The sequence below is a fragment of the Atractosteus spatula genome, chromosome 3, assembly GCF_055471065.1.
Source record: "Atractosteus spatula isolate fAtrSpa1 chromosome 3, fAtrSpa1.hap1, whole genome shotgun sequence".
Lineage (NCBI taxonomy): Eukaryota > Metazoa > Chordata > Actinopteri > Semionotiformes > Lepisosteidae > Atractosteus > Atractosteus spatula.
In genome coordinates, this window is record NC_142708.1 from 56116190 (window position 1) to 56137422 (window position 21233).

General features: G+C 37.3%; 1 protein-coding gene across 4 annotated transcripts in view; it reads right to left on the reverse strand.

The window, feature by feature from the left end:
• Positions 1-230: 230 nt before the first annotated feature.
• Positions 231-21233, reverse strand: part of add1 (adducin 1 (alpha)) — a 53098-nt gene continuing 32095 nt past the window's right edge. For 2 of the 4 annotated variants that reach the window (XM_088910705.1, XM_088910704.1), the window contains exons 11-15: positions 20575-20670; positions 18637-18726; positions 12342-12498; positions 9566-9667; positions 231-3941 (exon numbers count right to left, since the gene is read on the reverse strand). In XM_088910705.1, the coding sequence (XP_088766831.1) occupies positions 3571-3941; positions 9566-9667; positions 12342-12498; positions 18637-18726; positions 20575-20670 (816 nt within the window). In that variant the 3' untranslated portion in view covers positions 231-3570. Of the gene's footprint in view, positions 3942-9565; positions 9668-11230; positions 11474-12341; positions 12499-15619; positions 15707-18512; positions 18531-18636; positions 18727-20574; positions 20671-21233 lie in introns of all 4 variants that reach the window. The other 2 variants (XM_088910701.1, XM_088910703.1) reach the window with 2 other exon arrangements.

A 21233-nucleotide genomic window follows, 5' to 3' on the forward strand; every position in this document is an offset into this window, starting at 1 on the left:
AAATACAGGAGAGGGGACTGTTCCAAGTATTTAAAGGAAAGGGGAGAGGTCTGGTACTCCATGGATAGGACAGTGAGCAATGCTCATATGCACATCCCAACTAATTATACACAACAGATAAAAAGGCAAATGTGCCACCTTCTTAAAGCGGATAGTTCAACAGGTCAGAAATTTAAATTGCTTGTTTTTGTCTGAAATAATTCTTCCCACAGAAAAATATGAAATCAGACTTTTTTTTAAAGGAAAAGAATTTATTCATGGATAAAACAAAACAGTACCATGAAAATAGGAAAGCATATGTCCTCCACAAATGCACAGAAGAACATACCAATGACTTTAAAAAGAATTTAATGTGAGTACAAAGTAGAGCTTTAAAATTGATACATATATAATACAGAACTTGACACTAGATGATTACTGAAATGTGTCTGATGGCTTAGTACTGTTATTACATAAATCTGTCAATAAAACACAAAATAGCAAAAGAAAGTTACAGAGTCTTAATGTACAAAGAACAAAGTATACAAGCTGAAAGCCATTAATGCCATGCAGTCCTTCAAGAAACTTTTTGCACAAAATAGTTAGCAGTTTTATAGTGGTTTGTAATTGCAAGATTCACAAATTGTCTGGTCAAATGTAATCAGCATTGGTCCAGTGTCAAACTGTCCACATTCTTATTTCCACATGAATGATTGTTTTTTTAACAATTACCTCCCCTTTGTGTCCGATTTTAAGATTTTAAAATATCTTCACATGATTTCTAAAAGTCACCTTTCCAAAAAAAATGATTCTGAGACAAGAAGGAAAATCCAGGTGAAGTAGTTCATGACATCCCGTGAGAACCATGAAGCATAGTCTAACAAGAATATTACCTCTGCCTTATCCTAAGAAATGGAAGAAGTACTGGAATATTCCCTTTTCTGATTAAAAAAACATCAAATTTTGATGCTGGATAAAATGGAATCCAGAGTGTTTTCATAACAAATACACTTTAAAACAATAATTAATTTTGCTTTGGAAGCACTATTTAATTTTGCAGTACAATACACTGGTGTCTTTTTCTTTTGGTACTGTCACTCATTTCCTTACTTCCCAAAGCATCGTTCCCCATCACCAGTACAATGACAGACACTGCCTGAGGGAGCAAGGAAATATTTTGTCCTTCCAAAGCCAAGAACTGCATATATAAAACCGATTAAACTGCTAAACAGTACAACTAAAAGGACACAGGAAATTTACATCGCATTTTTGATGCATAATCCCAACCCAGCAGATTCCTAAGAAAAAAGAAGTTTGTTTACTTATTCTATAAACAAACTAAGATATGCAGATTCTTGTATTATTTTGAGCCACGAGTTTGCATGATACTTTTCTTTGTAGCTGATGCAGTTTGCCGACAACCACAATCAGTTTCTTTGCTCCAGGATGCATTTATTGTGTCATTACAGCCATGCTTGTTGAGGACGGAAATACCTATTCTAAATTAAATGTACTAAAATCATGTACAATGAGTATTTTCATTCAAATCTTGCGGCCTCCAGAGAGTAACAAATGAGTAACGTGAATACATTGAAGCATTTTAAATTTTTCAAAAACTCTGATTTGGCCGAAACAGATTCCCTTCAATTACAACTGGTTTCATTCATTTAAAACAAAATTTTCCATTAAAATATTACTTGAAAGAAATCTGGCTAGGTTATATTTTATTAGTGCAAAGGGGACAGTGTGGTCATGGATTTTGTAAGGTTTGCTGCATTTTTCTTCAAAATTGTTCAAAATTTTACACCCAAACCATCCACTCTGTGGTCTCCAAAAGTGATTAGATGTACATTATCTTACTGAAGTCACTGATATCATCTCCACATATACTAGAAGGCACCACTACTTATACTTAACAGCCAACATTTTAACAGTGTCTAGGGCAATGGAATTTAAAATCAATCTGTGTATGTTTTTGTCAGCTGCTGGTAATTAAATTCAGAAAACACTTGCCATCAAATCTGGGATTGGTGAGTGTGGCAAATCTTTGATTTATTCCAGGTTGATTTTAAGACAAATCCTCATATTCTTTTCCTTTTTGTACCGTGCCAATGCCACCTGCTTTTCAGGAACATCTGAGAGGTCCGAGCTGGTTAACTGAAGTGGCAAGAAGAGTCACTGAACTGCACTGGAGTTCAAATATGGTTCTGTTCTGTACTGCCTTCCATTACATGCAAAGGTCAAAGTCAAACACCTTGATGTAAGCAGGACACCAATGTCATGTGTGTACTTGGCAACATAGTTTGACTTCTTATAATTGAGGCTTTTGTTCTTAATACTGGCCAGTACAAACTAGGCTCAGCAAGAAAGCATCTGAATCTAATTAACCAGCCTGTCACAAGGCAAAGCAGAACTGTAGTTGTACTCATTAATGGAGCACTAGAAAGACCTTGCAGCAGGCAGACTACATGGTCGGACGCAGAGCTTGTTCCATTTTGAAATGGATTTTATTGAAAGCTGCAGAGATTAACAGCAGGAGTAAGGTCTAAATAAATTCACACTCCACTCTCAGCGAAACCATTATTTTTTCTTCTTCTAGAGTTTGTTTATACATTTCAAAAGTACTTTTACATTTTTCTCACCTATAACTTACTATCTTGAAGTGGAAGAGCAAATGTCCCAGAATAAAAAGAGAAACAGTGCAAAATGAGACTAGTTCTCCAGATTTCCAAACCTTCGAAGCCAGCAACATTTTAAACAAGTAATATGAGCTCTGGATTCTTTGAGGCATTTTCTCTTATATTTCTGTACAGGTAATGAAAAACAGTTCGGCCAGAAGAACAAGAAACATTTACTACCAACCTTTTAGCTCATTCTCAAGGAAAGTAATAATGTAAGTATTTCCGGCCGAGTTCTGTTTTAGAGCCATCTTGGACTTGCTCATCGAACATTTTATGAATTCTCAAAAATGTATAAAAATCATTCAGATCAAAAATAATAAGATAGAGGTTATTTAAGTGAGACATGAAACAAATATTCTGAGTATGTAAACACAGAAGGAAAATATTCTACATGTTTCTGAAGGCAGCTTAGCCATGCTATCCTGTGTTTCAATATGGAACAATAGAAATAGTTGAATGCCAGGCTTTTCTCCACAGCGCCATAATGGACAGCCCACAATAAAACACTATCAGACGTAGATGATTAGCACCCTATTATTTTGCTTTTTAGATTATGGTGACGTCAATTAAACACAATGAAAAGCCGTTTCTTCTTGTTTTTGTTGCATTCCTTAATCTAAAAGATAGTACTGATGCAGTCCCAATACATTCTAGTGGTTAATTGCATTTAGTAATATAAAAGTAAAACACTAATGCTCATGTCAGATGTGCACCAAAAATGACAAGTGTAACAAGCCACATGCTGCACTTCATGGTACTTTTTGAACTCAATCGCCCCTAAAAGCACAGTTCCAATGCATCCAACTATAAGCAACTTCACCCATCTTTCTGGTGCATATTGGAGGTGAACACTAGCCTAAACAAACAAAACTCAGAGAAAGGGTATAATCGGCTGCGCAGAAGACAGGCCTTAGGGCTCCGATTTCTTCTTGTTCTTCTTGAGGAAGGAAGGCGTGCGGAATTTCTTCTTCTTCTTGGAGGGGGACTTGCTCGGGGATTCGTCACTGCCCAGGTCAGCGGAGGCAGCAGCGGGATCGTCGGGGGTGAGGGCGACTTCCAGGTCAGCCGGGGTGGGCTGGCTCTCGGGGACCTCAGGCTGTGGTGGGGGCTTCTCGGCCTGGGTCTGGGGCTCGCTGTCAGGTGGGGCAGCGGCGCTCTCCCCCGCGCTGGCAGGAGGAAAGGCTGGGGCTTCGGAGGGCTCGTCTGGGGTCAGGTCTGGGAGGGTCTGTCTCAAAGTGGCCGCATCACTCTCGTCCTTGTACGTCTGATCCTGCTGAGACTCTGCAGGGTGAAGGAGGAAAGGGGGTGAGAAATGTAAGCTTTTCTAAAGGAATACCCATTACCGGAGGTGTTAGGAAGCCAGCCAGGAAAGAAGCAGCAATGGAGTCCTTTACTTGTTTTATTTTTTCCCATATCCCACAAATCAATTATTTATGTATTAAGGACTCCAGTTTGTGAGTACTATATGCCTCATAAATACACTTGATCTTCCAGGCTGAACTTCTGATCTGATCAAAGTCAATGCGTCTGCTATAGCTTCCCTTAGTACTTACCTAGTAGTATTTTAATGGCTGGGTTTACTTTAAAATAATAAAACAAATAAGACCATTTTCACCACACCACTTTTGCTATGCTTGTCAACAGTAAAAGAGTTCACGTGTTGCTGTGTCTGTCACAATAATCAATATTGTCAAATGGTGCCCCAAATTAAGTGGATTCAAACTAAATAGTAGAAACTGGTTTTCATCTATACAAAAAACGTTGACTGAGACATGAATGCATGGGTTTACTGATGACAAAATTAGGAAGATTCTTTCTCGTAAAACTTTTTTACACCTTCGCTAACACCTGTTGGTATAAAGTACACAAACTAAAGAGTGCCATGTCTCCGGATTATGACACCCACATAATAGTCTTAATTGAATAATTAACACTAAATGATATTTAATTCAGTTGGTGCCAATTCATACACAATTAATTAAATTAGTAAAGTACTAATTTACAAACTATTAAGAAAACAAACGTGAAACATACCCTTACTTTCTCATCAAGCTTAAAGAGAATTAGTACAGTACCTCTTCAACCTGTGTGCTTCATAAATTATCACATAGTGTGACTATCACTATCAAAGCCTTCAAATAATTTTTGAAGCACTCTTACTTTCCCTTCTGATTAAGTCTGCATTTAGCCATTGCCCCTTATCTATGGGTTATGGTATCTCATTTTGTTGCGTAAAATGTAAACATGAGTCCTCGCGATGTGCCATCAGATGGCAAAGGAAATGTTCATATTTATTTCTTCTAGACCTTTACGAAGTGTGCTCGATACAAAAAGTGTAAAAGCAGCTCTGGCAGGTCACACATTTCAAAAGCAGCTCAAGCCCAGTTTTATTAAAGTGTCACTCTTCAAAACACTTTAGGAATAACTCCTTACAAAATTACTTTCAAAATAACTTTACAAAAACAAACATTAAATTTATTTTGCTTATTTTTTTCTGAATTCAAATTTGGGAAATCTCCAATTGCTATGCAACATGATGAACACTATACTTTATCGCTGACAGACTACTGAACTGCTTGAAAATCCATAATGTAAAAATATAGGAACCTACCTAAATATAACTCACTTCTACCCAGAAATCTAAAGATTCATGCCCTCAACACTCAGTTCCAGCTGGGCTATGGTATGCATATCACTATGGTATCACTTTTGTGCAGGCACTGGAGAATCGCAGATTTAAAGCTGACAGGTGGCAGTCAGGACTCAGCTATGCAACCTCCAAAATCAAGTGTTATCCTGTCTCCCAGTAAGCATTTTATATAAGAGTTCCTGAAGAATACTACTTACCCTTCTTAGAAAATAAGGAAATGGAGGCTGCCTAGTACTGAAAATCTTACTGCCTGAAGCATTTAACAGCACCCTAAAGCTTAAAATGTTTTTTTTAATGCTTCTGATACAGTATGCTGAACATCAGCAGATTACACTTCATAACCCATGATTCAGACATCTGCGAAACGTCTGATTTTACTTTAATATAATATGGATGTTATGAGCATCAAGTCTGCTTCAATAAAATAGTTGCTCAGAGAGAGGCAATACCTTCATTCCCAGACACTGGGAATGCATTTGAAGTGCACTAGCTATTGGAAGCAGTTGTCAATATAATGCTAAGGCAACACAAAGCTTTAACCCTGCAAGCTGTAAAGCACCGAAGAGTAAAGCACCAATAGTTTTTATTAATAAAGCACAGCCATAAAAATGCTAAAAAAGAGGTAGACACATACCTTCAACTGGTTCCCTTAACATTTCACACATTATCTTAAACCTCTAAATAGAATGATTAGAATACAGGTATACTGTATAATACATAGAATTTCTGAACAATTTCTTAACTGTAGTTTAAATATTCAAAGAATTGTTAAAAGTAACATTTCTTAATATTAAAGGTAGAGACTTTTTGTTGCTAGGATTATTATGAACTGGTCAGGTTATTTTTCATCTCACACAAACACCTTCTTTCGAGTTGCATCATTCAAGGAAAGGGTGTGTTTCTTGAAAACAGTTGAGTTTTTGCAATAGTGAATGAATATTAAAGGTGCAACTTTTCTTTTAGCTATACCGCAGGAGCGTCTGCTATAAATCACAAAAATGTAGTTATTATAGATTATATAATTGTATTATATTGTAATTTTCCCCCAATTCAACTAAGATATTTAAACAGGGAAGGTTTCTCCTTTCTTATGCAAACCTTATTATACTGTCAGTGGCTTCTACAGTAAATTCAGAAGTGTTCTAAACTTTATAAGATGAAGAGAAGGAGGTTTGCAGTTTGTTTTTAAAATCAGTCTATAGAAGAATTCTTTATATTCCGATTCTTATGGCAACCGAATAAAAGTGTAGTTGCTGAGAATGTTGTGTTTTTGTGTACAAGCGTGTAACACTACACAAAGAGCAAGGTGTGTAAGCTGTTCTATGCTGGGTGAATGTTTTGTTTTCATATGAGACGACGTCTGGAATAGTACCTGTCCCCAAAAGGAAAAAAAAGAAGTAATACAGTCAAAAAGAAACCAGCAAATGAATTAAAGCGCAGAAATGCAGGATAATCAAGCCATGCAGGAGGAGGTTAGAACTGAACAAGGCCATGAGATGTTGTACAGTACTTACTATGGCAACAGGTACTCTTTTGCATATCCATCTCCTGTTTGTAATGCAGGCACAGGAAGAAAAAAAAGCACAAGTAGAAACATGTCTATGCGGTCATCACAGCCATCGTGTTAAAAAGAAATACATAAAAAGAATGGAGAAATACCATTCTTACAAGATCTCAGAAATGAAATGGAGAAGTGAATGGGGAAAGTAGAACAAGACAAGTGATGTAACTTATAACACACTTGCTTAGATTACACCTTCTTTAAACTTATATAATACAGCAATTTAAAGTTTCCTTCTTTAGAGAAACTGTCTTGGTCCAAGACAGTGAGTGGACTTGCCATGGCCGATGGCATTGCAATACAACAATATTTTGAGGGGCTGGCAGAAAACCTTGGAACAGGGCAAAGACAGTTTGTTCTGTGCATTATGCCAGCATGCTAATCCTTTTCCCTGAAAAGAAGGTACATTTCTTTGGTCATTCTCGGCTATTGTGCATATACGATACTCTGTACTATTCAGAAAAGTTATTTAGCTCCCATATCCCATAATATAAGGTGTAATCCAAACACAATATAGACAAAGAGGTGTATTTTGAATACTCCTATCAACTGTAGTGGATATATATACTGTATAAACTGAGCATCAAAAGATACCTCACTTGCAACTACAATAGAAATCATGATGCTACCCTAAACGAAATGACTTTTTTTGGCAGATGCAGAGATATTTTAACAAACAAACAGGACACAGGAAGATTCATTCATTCGATTATCCCATTATTCATTATGCTGAAGAACTTTTGTCATTAATAGAGATCATCAACAAGCCGTCTACTGTTCAAGTCACAGGCTATCAGCATGTCTTACCACCACAGGAACCTGTGTATCTATGACATGATGATGCTGTCTTGTGGGATTCTTTCCTATTTCCTTTGTAGAGTCTAGAAAGTAGGGCATCTAAAGCATCACTAACATTCTCATCACGCAAGAAAGCCAAAGACACTTAATCAGCTTCAGGATGTGTGTTGTCATGCTGGAATGTTGATCAATGCAGTCAGATTGCCATCAAACACTACAAGTGGAAATCTGCCATGACAAGACTCTTTTGTCCACACCCGCACACATAGGCTCCCAAATGTTTCCACATTTGTTGTGCTATTCTCTCTGAAATCCATCAAGGTGGTGTACACAAACTTGATTAGTCCCTAAAGAGGACTTGGCACCAGGGCTGTCTTCCTGCAATGCACTAATGTTACAACTGTGAAAGGTTTACATTCTTGATTAGCGGGACATGTTGGTTCCTTTGTCTGTTTTTTATTTTTATCACAATCAAACACACCTCATCACTTGTGTCCATTCACCTGTCTCACTACTAAGGTGATTTAATACTTGTGCAACAGACAAAGTTGCACGGGTGCATGAAGATCTCTTACAAATTATTGATCAAAAGAATTCCAAAAACATTTAAAATAATATGCAAAATCTACATACTTTTTCTAAAATCAAACATATACAGAGTCTAATGAACCTTTGGATGCTCAGTATATATAAAGTACCCTTCATACATATTTATACCCTCAATGAAATAGGAACATCATGTAACAGAATCAGTTACACATTGGATAATGTGTCTTGCTTAAAAAATATTTTAAAAAGTTAATTAAATCATAATAGCATTAAACATTTCAGCTGTGAAATATTAGGAACAGGGCTCTGTTATGTTGTTTTAGGGGTTGTTTTACACCCCTTGATTAGATAGAATGAATCATGAATTTACTACTGAGAAGCAGAAAAAGGATATTATAGCATGTGAAAATAATCCAAAACATATATCCAATTCAACACAGCAATGCTTAAATGCACACAAACTAAAAGTTCTAGACTGCCCACCTCCATCTCCAGTTCTCACATTTGTAGTTTAAAATCTAAAAGCTACTGTAGTTCACAAACAGAAACCAAAGAACCTGGTTTCTAAGTCTGAAGGACCTAGAGCAATCCTGGTTGGAGGTATGGTCAAACATGTCTCCTCACAAGCACCAGAACCTTTTTTTACACCACAGGACTTGTGCTGTCAGTGTAAACTATGCCAGAAGAGGATTTGTATACAAACTACAGGGGCATTAATAAATGTGACCCATGTATGTTTTGAACACAAGTTAATTATGAGAAATATGACAATTTGTTTTCAGCAGCACACATTATCCAATCTGTAAGGCTTTCTGTTATGCAATGTTGTATTTGTTCCTGTTTCATCTGGGGTATGAATAACTCTGTTAGGTATAAAAGTAAAACAGATTAATGTTTGGGTAGTGGAATGAAAATTAAGAAATGTACAAGAACTCAAACTCCCTTAAGTGTCTTTTCTTCTAATTGAATACTTGGAGCTTGTTCAGCCTCATTCCATTCAACAATGTCAAAGCTGTCATTGTCAATTGCACTGGATCTCTACAAGCTAAGGCATTGAGAAATGCCCAAAGAGACTTAATTGTGTTGCTGGCAGTTTCAATTTAATGCTACTGCCTCTCAAAACATAGGAATCTTAATTTAATAAATATACAATATTTATTTTAAAGATGAATCCTGACAAAAAATAATTAAGTAGCAGTACAAAAACTGTTAATTAAAAACACCTCTTCGTCTATTATTGCATATAATCAACAAGCACTTTAAATTCAAAAGAAATATACACTGCATTCCTGTTATATTCCATTAATCAAACTCCACGGTGGACCGATCGAAGTGGAGGCAACGTACCTTCCTCTGCCCTGATGGGAGTGCTTGGAGGAGTGCGGGTTGGGGTGCAAACAGCAGGGCTCTGATCTTTCACTTCCTCCACCGCCTCCTGCTGTGACTGGTCTAAGACACACAATCGAGAAGCTCATCACAAAACAAAGCAAAACCGTTTTGTCCGGCGTTCATGTTGGGATGAGATGATGCACACATCCGGTCCTTAAGTGCTATAATCTTCCAGATTTCCTGGATACCTTCAAAGAATTGATGCACAGTTGCAAGAAAAAGTTTGTGAACCCTTTGGAATTACCTGGATTTCTGCATTAATTACTCATAAAAATGTGGTCTGATCTTCAACTAAGTCACAAAAATAGACAAACACAATCTGCTTAAACTAATAACACACAAACAACTGTACTACTTCTTGTCAATATTGAACACATTGTTTAAACACAGTCCAGGCTGGAAAAAGTATGTGAAACCTTGTATTTAGTAACTGGTAGAATTTCCTTTAGCAGCAATAACCTCCGCCAAATGTATCCTGTAGCTGCTGATGACACTTGCACAATTAATTCTTGCAACTGTATTTATATCAGTAAAAATATGAACTGTTTAAGATCAACAGAAAGTGAAGTCCTATTTAGTTGCTAAAAGTCAGAAATAAGATTCAGCGCATCTCAGAAACTGGAGTTGTGCATCACTTGTGTGACAAATTCCATTAATACTGTATATCAGTGCTCAGGGTTCCCACAATTCCTCACAGTTAATTTTCAGTGATTTATTCAGGATGTCTGTGGTGGCCTTGCCTTCACCTTCTATAATAATCTAATCCTCAACACTCTTTATTTTACTTTAATTTTAAACGCTGACTGAGGGAAGAACTGACTGCCTTTACCAGACGCCTCAGAGTATGGCAGCCAAATCTCCACTTTATTTTGTCTAGCCGCTTTTGCATACAGCTGAGTTCAACCATTTTTCCTAGCTGAAATTAAATATGGCTGCCTCCTTCATCCACTACAGTTAATAAACGGAAGCCGCTATACTTCAAAGGTCAAACAACAGAGACACATGAGATGCACTGATTAAGCACATCTCAAAAGAAGCAGAAACTCTGCTTAAACCTTCTGGTGTTTTTTGATTTGTTTTTTAGGATGCGTGGGAACCCCAAAGAGAACTCAGTCATTGGTTTACAAAAACAATATTCTCTGGGCTTTTTATTCATCCAAACAAATATGAAAAGCAAGCCTGAAACATCACATAGGTCCAGGTAAACACTGATTAGAGGACTCTGACACCAAAGGGAATCAAGCTAGATGCACATGCTACACTCTTTACCACCACCCAATAAAGCTAGTTATGGGTTATCTGGAAAATGAGAAAATAAAAATATTATTAATATTAGTATAGCTCCACAAGCCCCACAAGACCATGATCGGTATTATTAGAGGTATTGTCCAGCCAGTATAATTTTGTATTTTTTTTTTATTATTTGCTCTGATCGTACCATCACCTTTAAAAATCACCATTAAGATTTCCCAGATGAATCAATCACCAAGAGGACCCAGGGTGGAATCAAAAGCCAGGCCAGGGTCAGATTCTTTTAGAAGACACAAGTGAGGGGAGGGGAAAACAGCCGGGCATTTCATCTGAGAAATCCCCGAATGCAAGACAGAGGGGGCTCAGAAGTACCTGAAGCCTCATTCAAAAGGTCAGTGTTCGAGCTGAGGGCTCTGAGGACTGCAAAGTGAAATTCCCTGTGCGGTGATTCCACTGAGTCCATTTCCTCTACTGCAGGTGTCTCGGAAGCCCCAAAGACGGGAAACTCTTCTCTCTTTTCAATATCATGAGGCACCTCAGACCCGACCGGGAGGTTTGAGGAGGGCAGTTCTTGCTGGCTAGTGCATTCTGTAGCTTGGGCCTCTTCCCCCTGTACTGAATGCAATGTAACAGTTTCTATCTGCTTCTTGCCCTGCGCGAGGAGAAAACATGAGACGGGACTGCTGGACATCCAGTATATATCACACATGAAGTGGCATATTCTTGCATCTCCCCCATTACACCACAGGAGCAGGGGTGCAGATGGAGGCAATGACTTGAATAGCTCCCAGTGTGAAAGATAAAATGGGTGAACTTTATCCATAGTTCAACAGCTACATTAAAATCATTTCAGTGTCAGTACCTGTTATGATTAAAGAATTCATCTGAATGAACTTTTTTTTGAGTGTCATTATTTCTGAAAAGCAGATTCAAATACAAAAAAATTTTCAAATACATGGAAAATACTGTTTCATAAAATCTCTTCTCACTGGGATTAATGTTTCTCCCATTACTTCCAGGAATAAGGCATTTTGATGGAAAAGTAATATGAGAGATTAAGCTAATAATAGCTTGTGTGAAATAAAGGGACAACAAATGAAAACTGATCCGAAAATACAAGAAGGCATTATTTTATTTCTACCTTGCTGGGTGAAATAGTATGTTTAAAAAGCCATGGAATTTCATATTTTTAGATAAACAGTTCCAAGACAAAGCCATGGTATAGCAGCTGTTTCAACTGGATTCACTGGCTGTGGGGATTATTTCCACTTCTGCCTTTTTATTCCTGGGTTCCTATTTTGCCATATACGATTTTGTTTTCAGCCTGCATCGAATACATAACCTTGGCATTAATCAGCTGCTCTAAGGCATACACTGACACTTCTGCAAACAATACTGCCCTTCCTGTTCCGTTTCCACGGCATCACTCCCATGATGCTAGCAAAAGTTAATGACAAGAATGAAGCCTCATGGGACACCTTACCTTCAGGGCCTTTCTGTTTGCGCTCCACCTCCTTGCGGTACTCTTCCAACTCCTGGTCGGTCAGCTTGTTGAATGGGTTTGGTCCAGTGGTGCTCATAATCACTCGTGGCTGGTACTCCTTCTCAATAATGGCTTTAGAGGCCGTCACCAGTTCTCCCTGAAACAAAAATACAGAATACATCCTGACAACAGGTCTCTACATTTTTATTTTCACTTTATTATGTCCTTGTAAATTGAATGCCTTGTTTCTATTTGCCACTAAAACTGAAAATAAGCACTTCCAAACTTGTAATTAGTCTGGATTTGTCATACCTGTTGTGGAATTATTCCTATAAAGCGAATGAAAAAAATCACTTAATATACTGTAAATGAAGAGTATACACACATTTGCAGTTGAACATGTCAACTCGATTCTTCTAGATTGGTGTAGGTTGGTTTCTCTGTTAACAGATATTTCAATATTTTCATAACATTGAGCATTTTCGTACTTCTGAAACTCGTGTCATTTATTTGCAGTGAGCTCTTTTTACAAAAACATGAGGAGACTCTAAGTCACTGTTTTCTTGTTGCTAAAAATCTCATTACTAACATTTAGTATTAATCCTAGAGCACTGAAGTTTTTAAGAATGTCTAAAAGAGAGCTTTTTCACATTTTCATAAATCATAAAAGTCTTTAAATACTCAAGTCTAAGGATCTATTTAGCCCATTGGAAAGTAAAAGTATGTTTGAAAACGACAAATAATGAATAATAAATATAAAAAATTAACCACTGCAGCATATAAAACAATACTGCATATGAGTATCACATTGCTGTTCATTTTTATTTATAACAGGTCTTCAATTCCGGTTTAACACTTATTGTACCTCTCAGCATCCAAACTGCATCACCACAAAGAAATATTTTTAAAAGGTCAGAAATTTTCTAGCAGCAGTTCCAATTTTCAAAATCCACAGCCCAGCAATTAAACAACTTAAACTTTAAGGCCAAGAACTACCCGTGGCCACCTGTTTCCAAAGGTTTTTTGATGGCTCTAACCCTCTAAATAATATTTATTTTTTATTTTTGAGGAGGGAATTGGTTTGTTTGTGTGAATGAATTCTTTGAATTCTCTTTAATCAGCCTCCATATTGTTTCATTTGCCTTTGAATGTCCCTGCAAAGCTAAATAACAGCAAAGTGTTATTTTACAGAATATACAATTGAATAAAATAATTTTACAAAGCACAAAAGTGAAAATAAATCAGAATCAGTTACTGGAACGTGTTAAGAAAAAGATGCTCCACTTTCACAGTTTTTCTTATTAATGTTTATAAGTTTTAGTTATACAGAGTTTTGCCGAGATACAAAGAGAAAGTCCACAAGACTGTGTTAGGAGGAGAAGCTCAAGAAGAGATTTAGTTAAACTAAGAAGGATTTTTCCAAACATGGAATGGACTTCTTCAAAATAGGATAATTAGACTGGCCTCTGATGGCATCTCTCATTTAATGTCTATCATATAAGTTCTCTTTTTTGGTCTATCACTGAGTCTCTTCAAGGTACTTTTACAGTCAGAACCCCCAAAAAGTTGCTGCAGTTAAAGATTTATTATAGACATGAATGACGTATAACAAAATGTTAAATTAAGACATTACACTAAACCATTTAAGGAAAATCTCATTGCAAGCCAGACTTTGTCTACATGCGTTCTACAAAGCCAAGTCAATCTTCACACAAAACAGGCTATGAGCAGATGATTTCTTTGACAGACATGCAGCAGTCTCACAGGACACGTGCTACTTATGCCATCTTATGAAACAAACATAAATATTATCTAATCAAATTTACAATGGCTTACATAAACTTTACATATTATTATTCATATATTTTATTAAAGCTTTTATCTAAAGCAACTTAAATTAATACAGGGGGATATTTTGTTGGTGCCATCTGAATGAAGCCCCTTGCTCGGCAGCTGTCCCTCATCCAGGATCTGGACCCACAACCTCCCTGTTGCAGGCCCCAAGCCCTAGCCTCTAATCCACACTGCTGCATTATTCACTTGTTTAAAAAACAGACTACTGTACTATATGGCAGTGGTTAATACTCTGAACATTGTACTACTTCAAATCCAGTTTCCTGGAAGTCTAACATATGATTCCTGTGTATCAAATGTACTGCATTACATGTGATTTAATTATGTATTTAGTATGATTAAGTTAAGATTTCATCATAACTTCAGAAATCTCAAATGTGAAGAGGCCATTTGTGCTCATTTTAATCTATCACTCCCTAGTCCTATAGCCAGTATTGAATTTCTGTTGACTCCCCACCCCCACACTTTATTTGGACAATTTAGACCTGACAAATCTAAGTTGCATGTCTGGGAGGTGATGAGAAACTGAAGTACCTTGAGAAAACTAAAGCAACATGGGTAGAGCATGTGAACACCACATGGACAGGTACTCTATTCTGGAATTGAACCCAGGACCCAAGTCTTGTGAAGCAATGCTCAACATCTGCCAACCTCATGTATAATGTAATTTAACAACCAAATAAAATACCAAGTATTTGGCAAATTCTCTGTATTGTTTGTCTTCCTTTAACGATGTAACAAGAAGTCAAAGATATTAGCAAACTAGTGTTGGCTTCTTTGTATCAACAATGAAAGAAGAAACTGCTACAGTCTATTCTAATCCACTGAAATATTTTTTCAATGAGTACTTTGTCCTATTTAGCTCTTTGTTCTTCTCTACCTTTGCAATCATTGTGGTAAACACACCAAATGCGCGTGTTTTTATTTTTTTCAAAGCTTTTTAATTCCAACACCACACCCACTATGTACCAAAAGTCAGATTTTCCCCCAAAAGGAATGTCTGAGGAGAACCTTAACATAAGTCATAATTTATCACAAAAATCTAAGCTTACTTGTTTTCTGATCTGTTGCCACCTACTTTGGAATAATATTAATTATCAAACATATTTCAAGGGAAACATCTTTTCGGCCCAATTAATGAAAAATTATACTGTGCATTACAGTGTTCAGGAATTTGAATTTGTTATTCAAATGGAATAACAAATAAATTCAAATCCCATTTAAGACAAATATTTTTTAAGTATGCTTAAAGAAAACTCCTTAATTTCCCTTATTCAACAGTTGAATAATAATACCCGAACCCCTTAATTTCTATCTTCTGTAGGGCAGTGGAGAACAATACAGGGTTAAGGACTAAAACAGAGACCGGGTCAGAAACAGGAAAACAGTGCAGGGTTAAGGTTTAGTGACAAGGCAGTAAGTACCTTTCTAATAGACTTAGCAGGGCTATTTGCCTGCTCTGTGTGATCGAGCCCATCAATAGTTTCCGTACAGTCAGAGAGGGGAGCATCCTGAAACAGTAAACTGAGTGAACAGTGCACAACCAAGCCCTGACTTTTACACCCATAAACCAAGAAATGGAACACTCCACACAACACATGCAGAGAACATTCCCAACAGTGATGCACAGAGACATGAGGATGAGTGAATTGTCTGAAGTCATGCATTAAAAGAAAGGAGCAGGCAAATGTAAACTAATGTTGTACGTCACCATGTGTCTGCTGTTTGAGCCACTGTTAACTTCATAACTTATAAATTGCAGTGTCTTTGCTTTCAAGTGATTTCTCAGCATTATTAGTTATCTGAAGTCTATCTCTGGGAATGGAGAGTTGCTACTTTCCGCCTTGTTGGCTGTGGTTTGGAGACAAGCTTCTCTAGTAAATTTTTGTGAAATTAAACATACACCCCTGATGCACTGAATAGAAATCCTTCTTAAATACCCAATTTGAAATCACCTGTTTTGTCTTTGCATTCACTTCCCTTTGCCCACATGGGGAGAACGAGAAAGCGCAGATAGGCTTCTCTGATACACACAACCATCTAGCCATTTGGCTTCTGACACTACAAGCTGTGCAGCACCATACAAGACCACTAACTGGAGGAGGAAAGTGCACCTAACTGACGTCACCAGGGGAGACAGGAGATAGGAGAACCCAGGCTATCTAACCCTCACTTCGCCCCTGGCAGTCTTGAGCAAGCTGGGCACCGCTGCTTGGAGAGAAACTACTGTAACATCTTGACAGTGTCGGAATTGATTTTTTTTACTAATTTACAAACACGAGACAAAATAAAGATCAGAAAATTAATTAAACAGTAGCAGAATTGCATGGTGATGTAGAACGCATTTTTCATAGTCCCACTATTTTTTGTTTAAACAGAGACATAGTACCTAGTCGTACTTCACAGACTGTGAACCATGATGACTCATTTTCACATGCACTCATAGTTACAGATGCCAACATCAACTGTTTGGTTCTCTAGCTTTACTAGTGATATAGTGTTCATGCTATTTTCACAGCAGTAAAAGAGGATTATTTTTCAACCTCACTTCTTAGTAAATGGTTTGGGGATTTCTGAGATTGTCTGATAATGTAAATACTGCCTCTCTGATTGCCAATGGCATTGCCATTTTGGAATTTTTTTTTTTGGTAAGAGGTGAATAACTAGCAGTGAAAGGGATGGGGCACTTAATGCATGATGCTACTGTATTGAACTGGAGCACCAGAAAACCAAACATGGCAACTGACCAACACTGACAGCTACTAATGTAATGAGTCAAATATCTTTTTATCACTAAAATCTGTTGAAATACTCCAAATGTTTTTTTTTATAATCTATATTATTAGTGGTGAAAAACCAAAGTTCATAAAGAATTTAAAACCCTCAGTGACTAAAAACTCACTCATGAAAACTAACAGAACAGCAACAAAAACCATAAAGTTGCTGAGAGATAGGATGGTATGAATATCCCTCCTATGAAACTTGCAGCACCCTAGACCAGAGGTATCATTCCATTATACAAGTGGTCCCTACTCCCTTCCACTCCTCTCAAGTTAGGGTTAGATGGGTGTTCTCTCTGTTAAGCTTCATAACATGACAGTCCAACATCATCTTAATCAGGAATGGCACAACTGTTGCTCACTTTAATACATTCTGGTGTCTTGATTAGTAAAAAAAATCTTCAGAATTGCTTATGATGAAAGTTACTGTGTGGGTGAAACAAACTAACCAGTCTTTCACCCTGACTGCCTTTCTATTTAGTTTTTGTAGCGGTGTGATTATTTAGGCCATTCAAGACAAGTGAGCTGGATTCCAAGTGGGGTTATACAGCTGCAAACCATGTGCAAGAGGTCTGGATTTCTATTTCATTGTCCTGGTGTGATAGCTTTTGTAAAACAGCTTCAAGGACAGATCTGACAAACCACAAATGTTGTAAAGACATGTTATTTTACTCTGAGCTGTACGCAATGCTTGAAGAAAACTACTTTAGTAAAACTACCTACTTGTAACTAATTTGTTACATTATTCTGCAGCATATGACAATGTCTAATAATAAATGTGAACATAATAAAGAAAAGTTAAAAAAACTCCCCAAATATAATTAAAATAATTACTATCTAAAAGCAAAAAATACAAATAAGGCTTCACAATGGTCTTATAATTTATAAAGTACAACCTGCGAAATATGGAGTTTGAGGAAAAAAGTGGAATTTTTTCCTTTATTCTGTCTTTTTATCTAGGTTATGAGTAGCTTAAAGTCTACTTTAAGCTGTATTATGTGCTACTTGGAATAAATAGATAATTTTGTAAATATCAGAGCTTCTCTCAATGCACAATTAAACTTCTTTGCATATATTTAGGTTATTCTGCCATTTATAAATTGCAGAATAAAACAACATGCCTTTATTTATATGGGTACGGGAAACTGTTCTGAGAACAAAACACTCCTCAACACAGGACAATATGGCAACAGAAGTGCCATAGTAACTTCAGAAGCCAACACGTGGATAAAACAAGGCCAGAATCCTAAAGCCACTCACTCAAAAGCACCAATCATCAGAACACATTTTAAGAAGTTAAACTTCTAAGTAGTAAATGAAATTTAACAAAACAATGGGGGACACAAAAGCTGAATGTCACACATGCAGTTTCAATGCTCACATTGACCAAGAGCAATGTGTTCGTTTGACATGCTGTAGCTGCTCATTTAAAGCTCAGCTTATAAAAAAAAGCTCACTAAACCAACAAAAAGAGGGACACAATCTGTCTCTTGTTGCAGAGGTAGTGACACAGAATGTGGTTACCTCTAACACTTACCTGCCAGATTGTAACTCTCTGCAGTCAAAGAATAATTTTACAATTACTATTGGGCTGTAGTTACGGAAAACCAAATGTCAAAAAGCATAAAAAATGCTGGTTTGCGGCCTGACAAGAGGCTCACCTGGACGTAGCTGCGATCAACAACGGCTCCAGACAAAACCTGGGACTGAGGTCCTGCGGTTTTGATGTCTTGCAAATTCTGTTCACGGATCTAAATGAAGATTCAGATTAAATAAACTTTAGAGAGTCAAGAAGCATTTTCACACTTAATTCAGTCCACCAAAACTAATTAAACTGCTCAACTATGATCAGAGGCTGTGAAAGGACTGCAGAAAATGCCAGTACTCTTGTAACATTTTTCTACTCCTCATTACCTACCAAGGGAACTGCAACAATAAGTAGAAAGGTGTGCTTGTGAATTTAAGTGTGCAAAGGTGATGCAATCATGTGTAGAAGGCACGCAGGTTCTTTAATCACGCTAGAACAACACTGTGGCTTAGGGAAAGAAAGCTCATTGTAAGCTCGCTGCATGGCATTGCGTCAACAGCTTTTTGAGACCAGACCTGTGGTATAACTATTATTAAAGCAACAAAAGTTCAGACGTCATCTCATTTCCACACAGCAAGCCATTCAAGGCTATGTGGATCAAGCTGGGATCAACGTCATCAACTGGACTACTTTAGAGTCTGACCTTAATCCAGACTAGTAACCTGAGGAATGGGGTGGGGTGGAGGTGTACAGGGACATCAGCCACTACCAAGTAGCACTGCTTAGATTACAACATCATTTCAGGTGACACTCTGGAACATCCGTGTGGGATGATTTCTATAAATTTACTCCATGACACCTGCACGCATTTCAGCTGATGAGGGAGCACATGACCTGACTGCGTCCCACTGCCCACAACAACACGTAACTCTTTTTGGAAACTTGTTTGCAAGTGATAATCATAGAGGTAATATTTAAAGTGTAAACCTTCCACGGGTCTTTTAATGATTATCTGCGATCTTGGGTTGTGTTGGAGTTTCTTAAGAGGTGTTTAAGAATGCACCTCACTAGGTTTCACATACTTTCAGGATCAACACTGACTTGTGGCCTAATGCAAAGATACCAGGCCAATCAAGTCCCTGATGCATTTATTATTCATGTGTCATGGACAAACAAGTCCCTGTTACATTTCATGTCTTACAGTTGTAGTCTGTCACTCGACTAAAGTTTTGCTCCACTGGAGTGATACTACACTTGTCTAGAAGCATCAGATTACATCAAACAGATATGGCAGATGCTGCAGGAACAAGATCACACAGAAGTACAAATCTTGTTTTTATTCCAAATTTGAGATACCTTAAAAACCAGATCTTAAGTTTTTAGCTCTGGTAGCCAGAAATGTATACCAGTCTCCTGTTGCACTGCATTTTCAGAAGCTTCAGGTTTAACAATTACATACTTGTGTACATTAGTTTGCAGTAATTGGTTAATGATTTGAAATTAATCAAAGAGAAAGACAGCAAGCTAAATTTTCTCTCTATACATGACTGTATACTGTATATGGCTTTCTGCCCTGTACAATTTCTTCAACTACTATAGCTAATATATTCTGAAATGGATTAAACCATCATTGAACAGGATTTTATTTCCCTGAAGATTACTGATACTCAGACCTTCCACAGCTCTGAATTGAGGAGGAGACTCCCAACATTTGGCACCTTATAGGCAACATAATTTAGAGACAGTCTATTATTTTATAGTCTTAACAAAATGTATTCACAGACATAATGGCCATGATTGACAATTAATATGCCACTTTTGGGCTCATGAAAGTCTAAAATACAGTACACTGTATGTACTGGACTTGCCTACAAGGCACCTTTCATCGGAGACCTCCAACTCCTTCACCTTTCTACAGTTTGTTTTAAAGTGGTATCTTCTCCGACACATACAACAGGGCCCACGCTGTAAGCCCGACTAGAGATGCTTAGAAGCTCAGCTGAGAAAGCACTGCGCTTTTCCAAGGCTGCTGAAAGACAGCATGTTGTTTTTCTCGGTGACAATACCAGACCTTGTTCCTCATCTCCTGGACCTCTTTGGGGTTAGTGTTCAGTGGGACAAACTGATTGGCAGCAACCGCCTGTCGGAGTCCTTCTTCTTTAGTCCACTGTAATACCACGACAGAGATTAAAATTCATTGCAAAATAAACACACTGGAACAAAACAAGGCACACAAGCTATACTCCACAATATGTCATGCATCTTGAAAAGACTATGTACAAGAAGAGCAGCAAACCAATGATGATGCAATTTAAAGCTAAAAGGACCTGAACATTTAATCTTTTTAATTTGCATATACATTTTATGAAGTGCAGTAGTGTTAAAAGCATAAACAAAACAAAATGCTAAACTCTACACTGGTATGTTTTGTCAATCTTAATTGTGGTTGCTTATTCCTGGTTCAGCTGACCTAACATCCAGAGTACATCAACATTAGGTTCTCAAACATTTAAATTCTTTGGTAGTGCTATACTGTATCTTTACAAGAATCAAAACTAAACCCTTACTATCACCTTTTTCAACAAGTCAATGATAGAAAAGAGCAGAAAGCTGAGCACTGTTCAAACTGCTTTACACCACGCTTATGCAATTTAAATAACACGGATATGTAAGTGATCTGCAAAGTTGCTTTGCTGTTAATTCTGATACACCTTTAGTTAATCTGAGTGT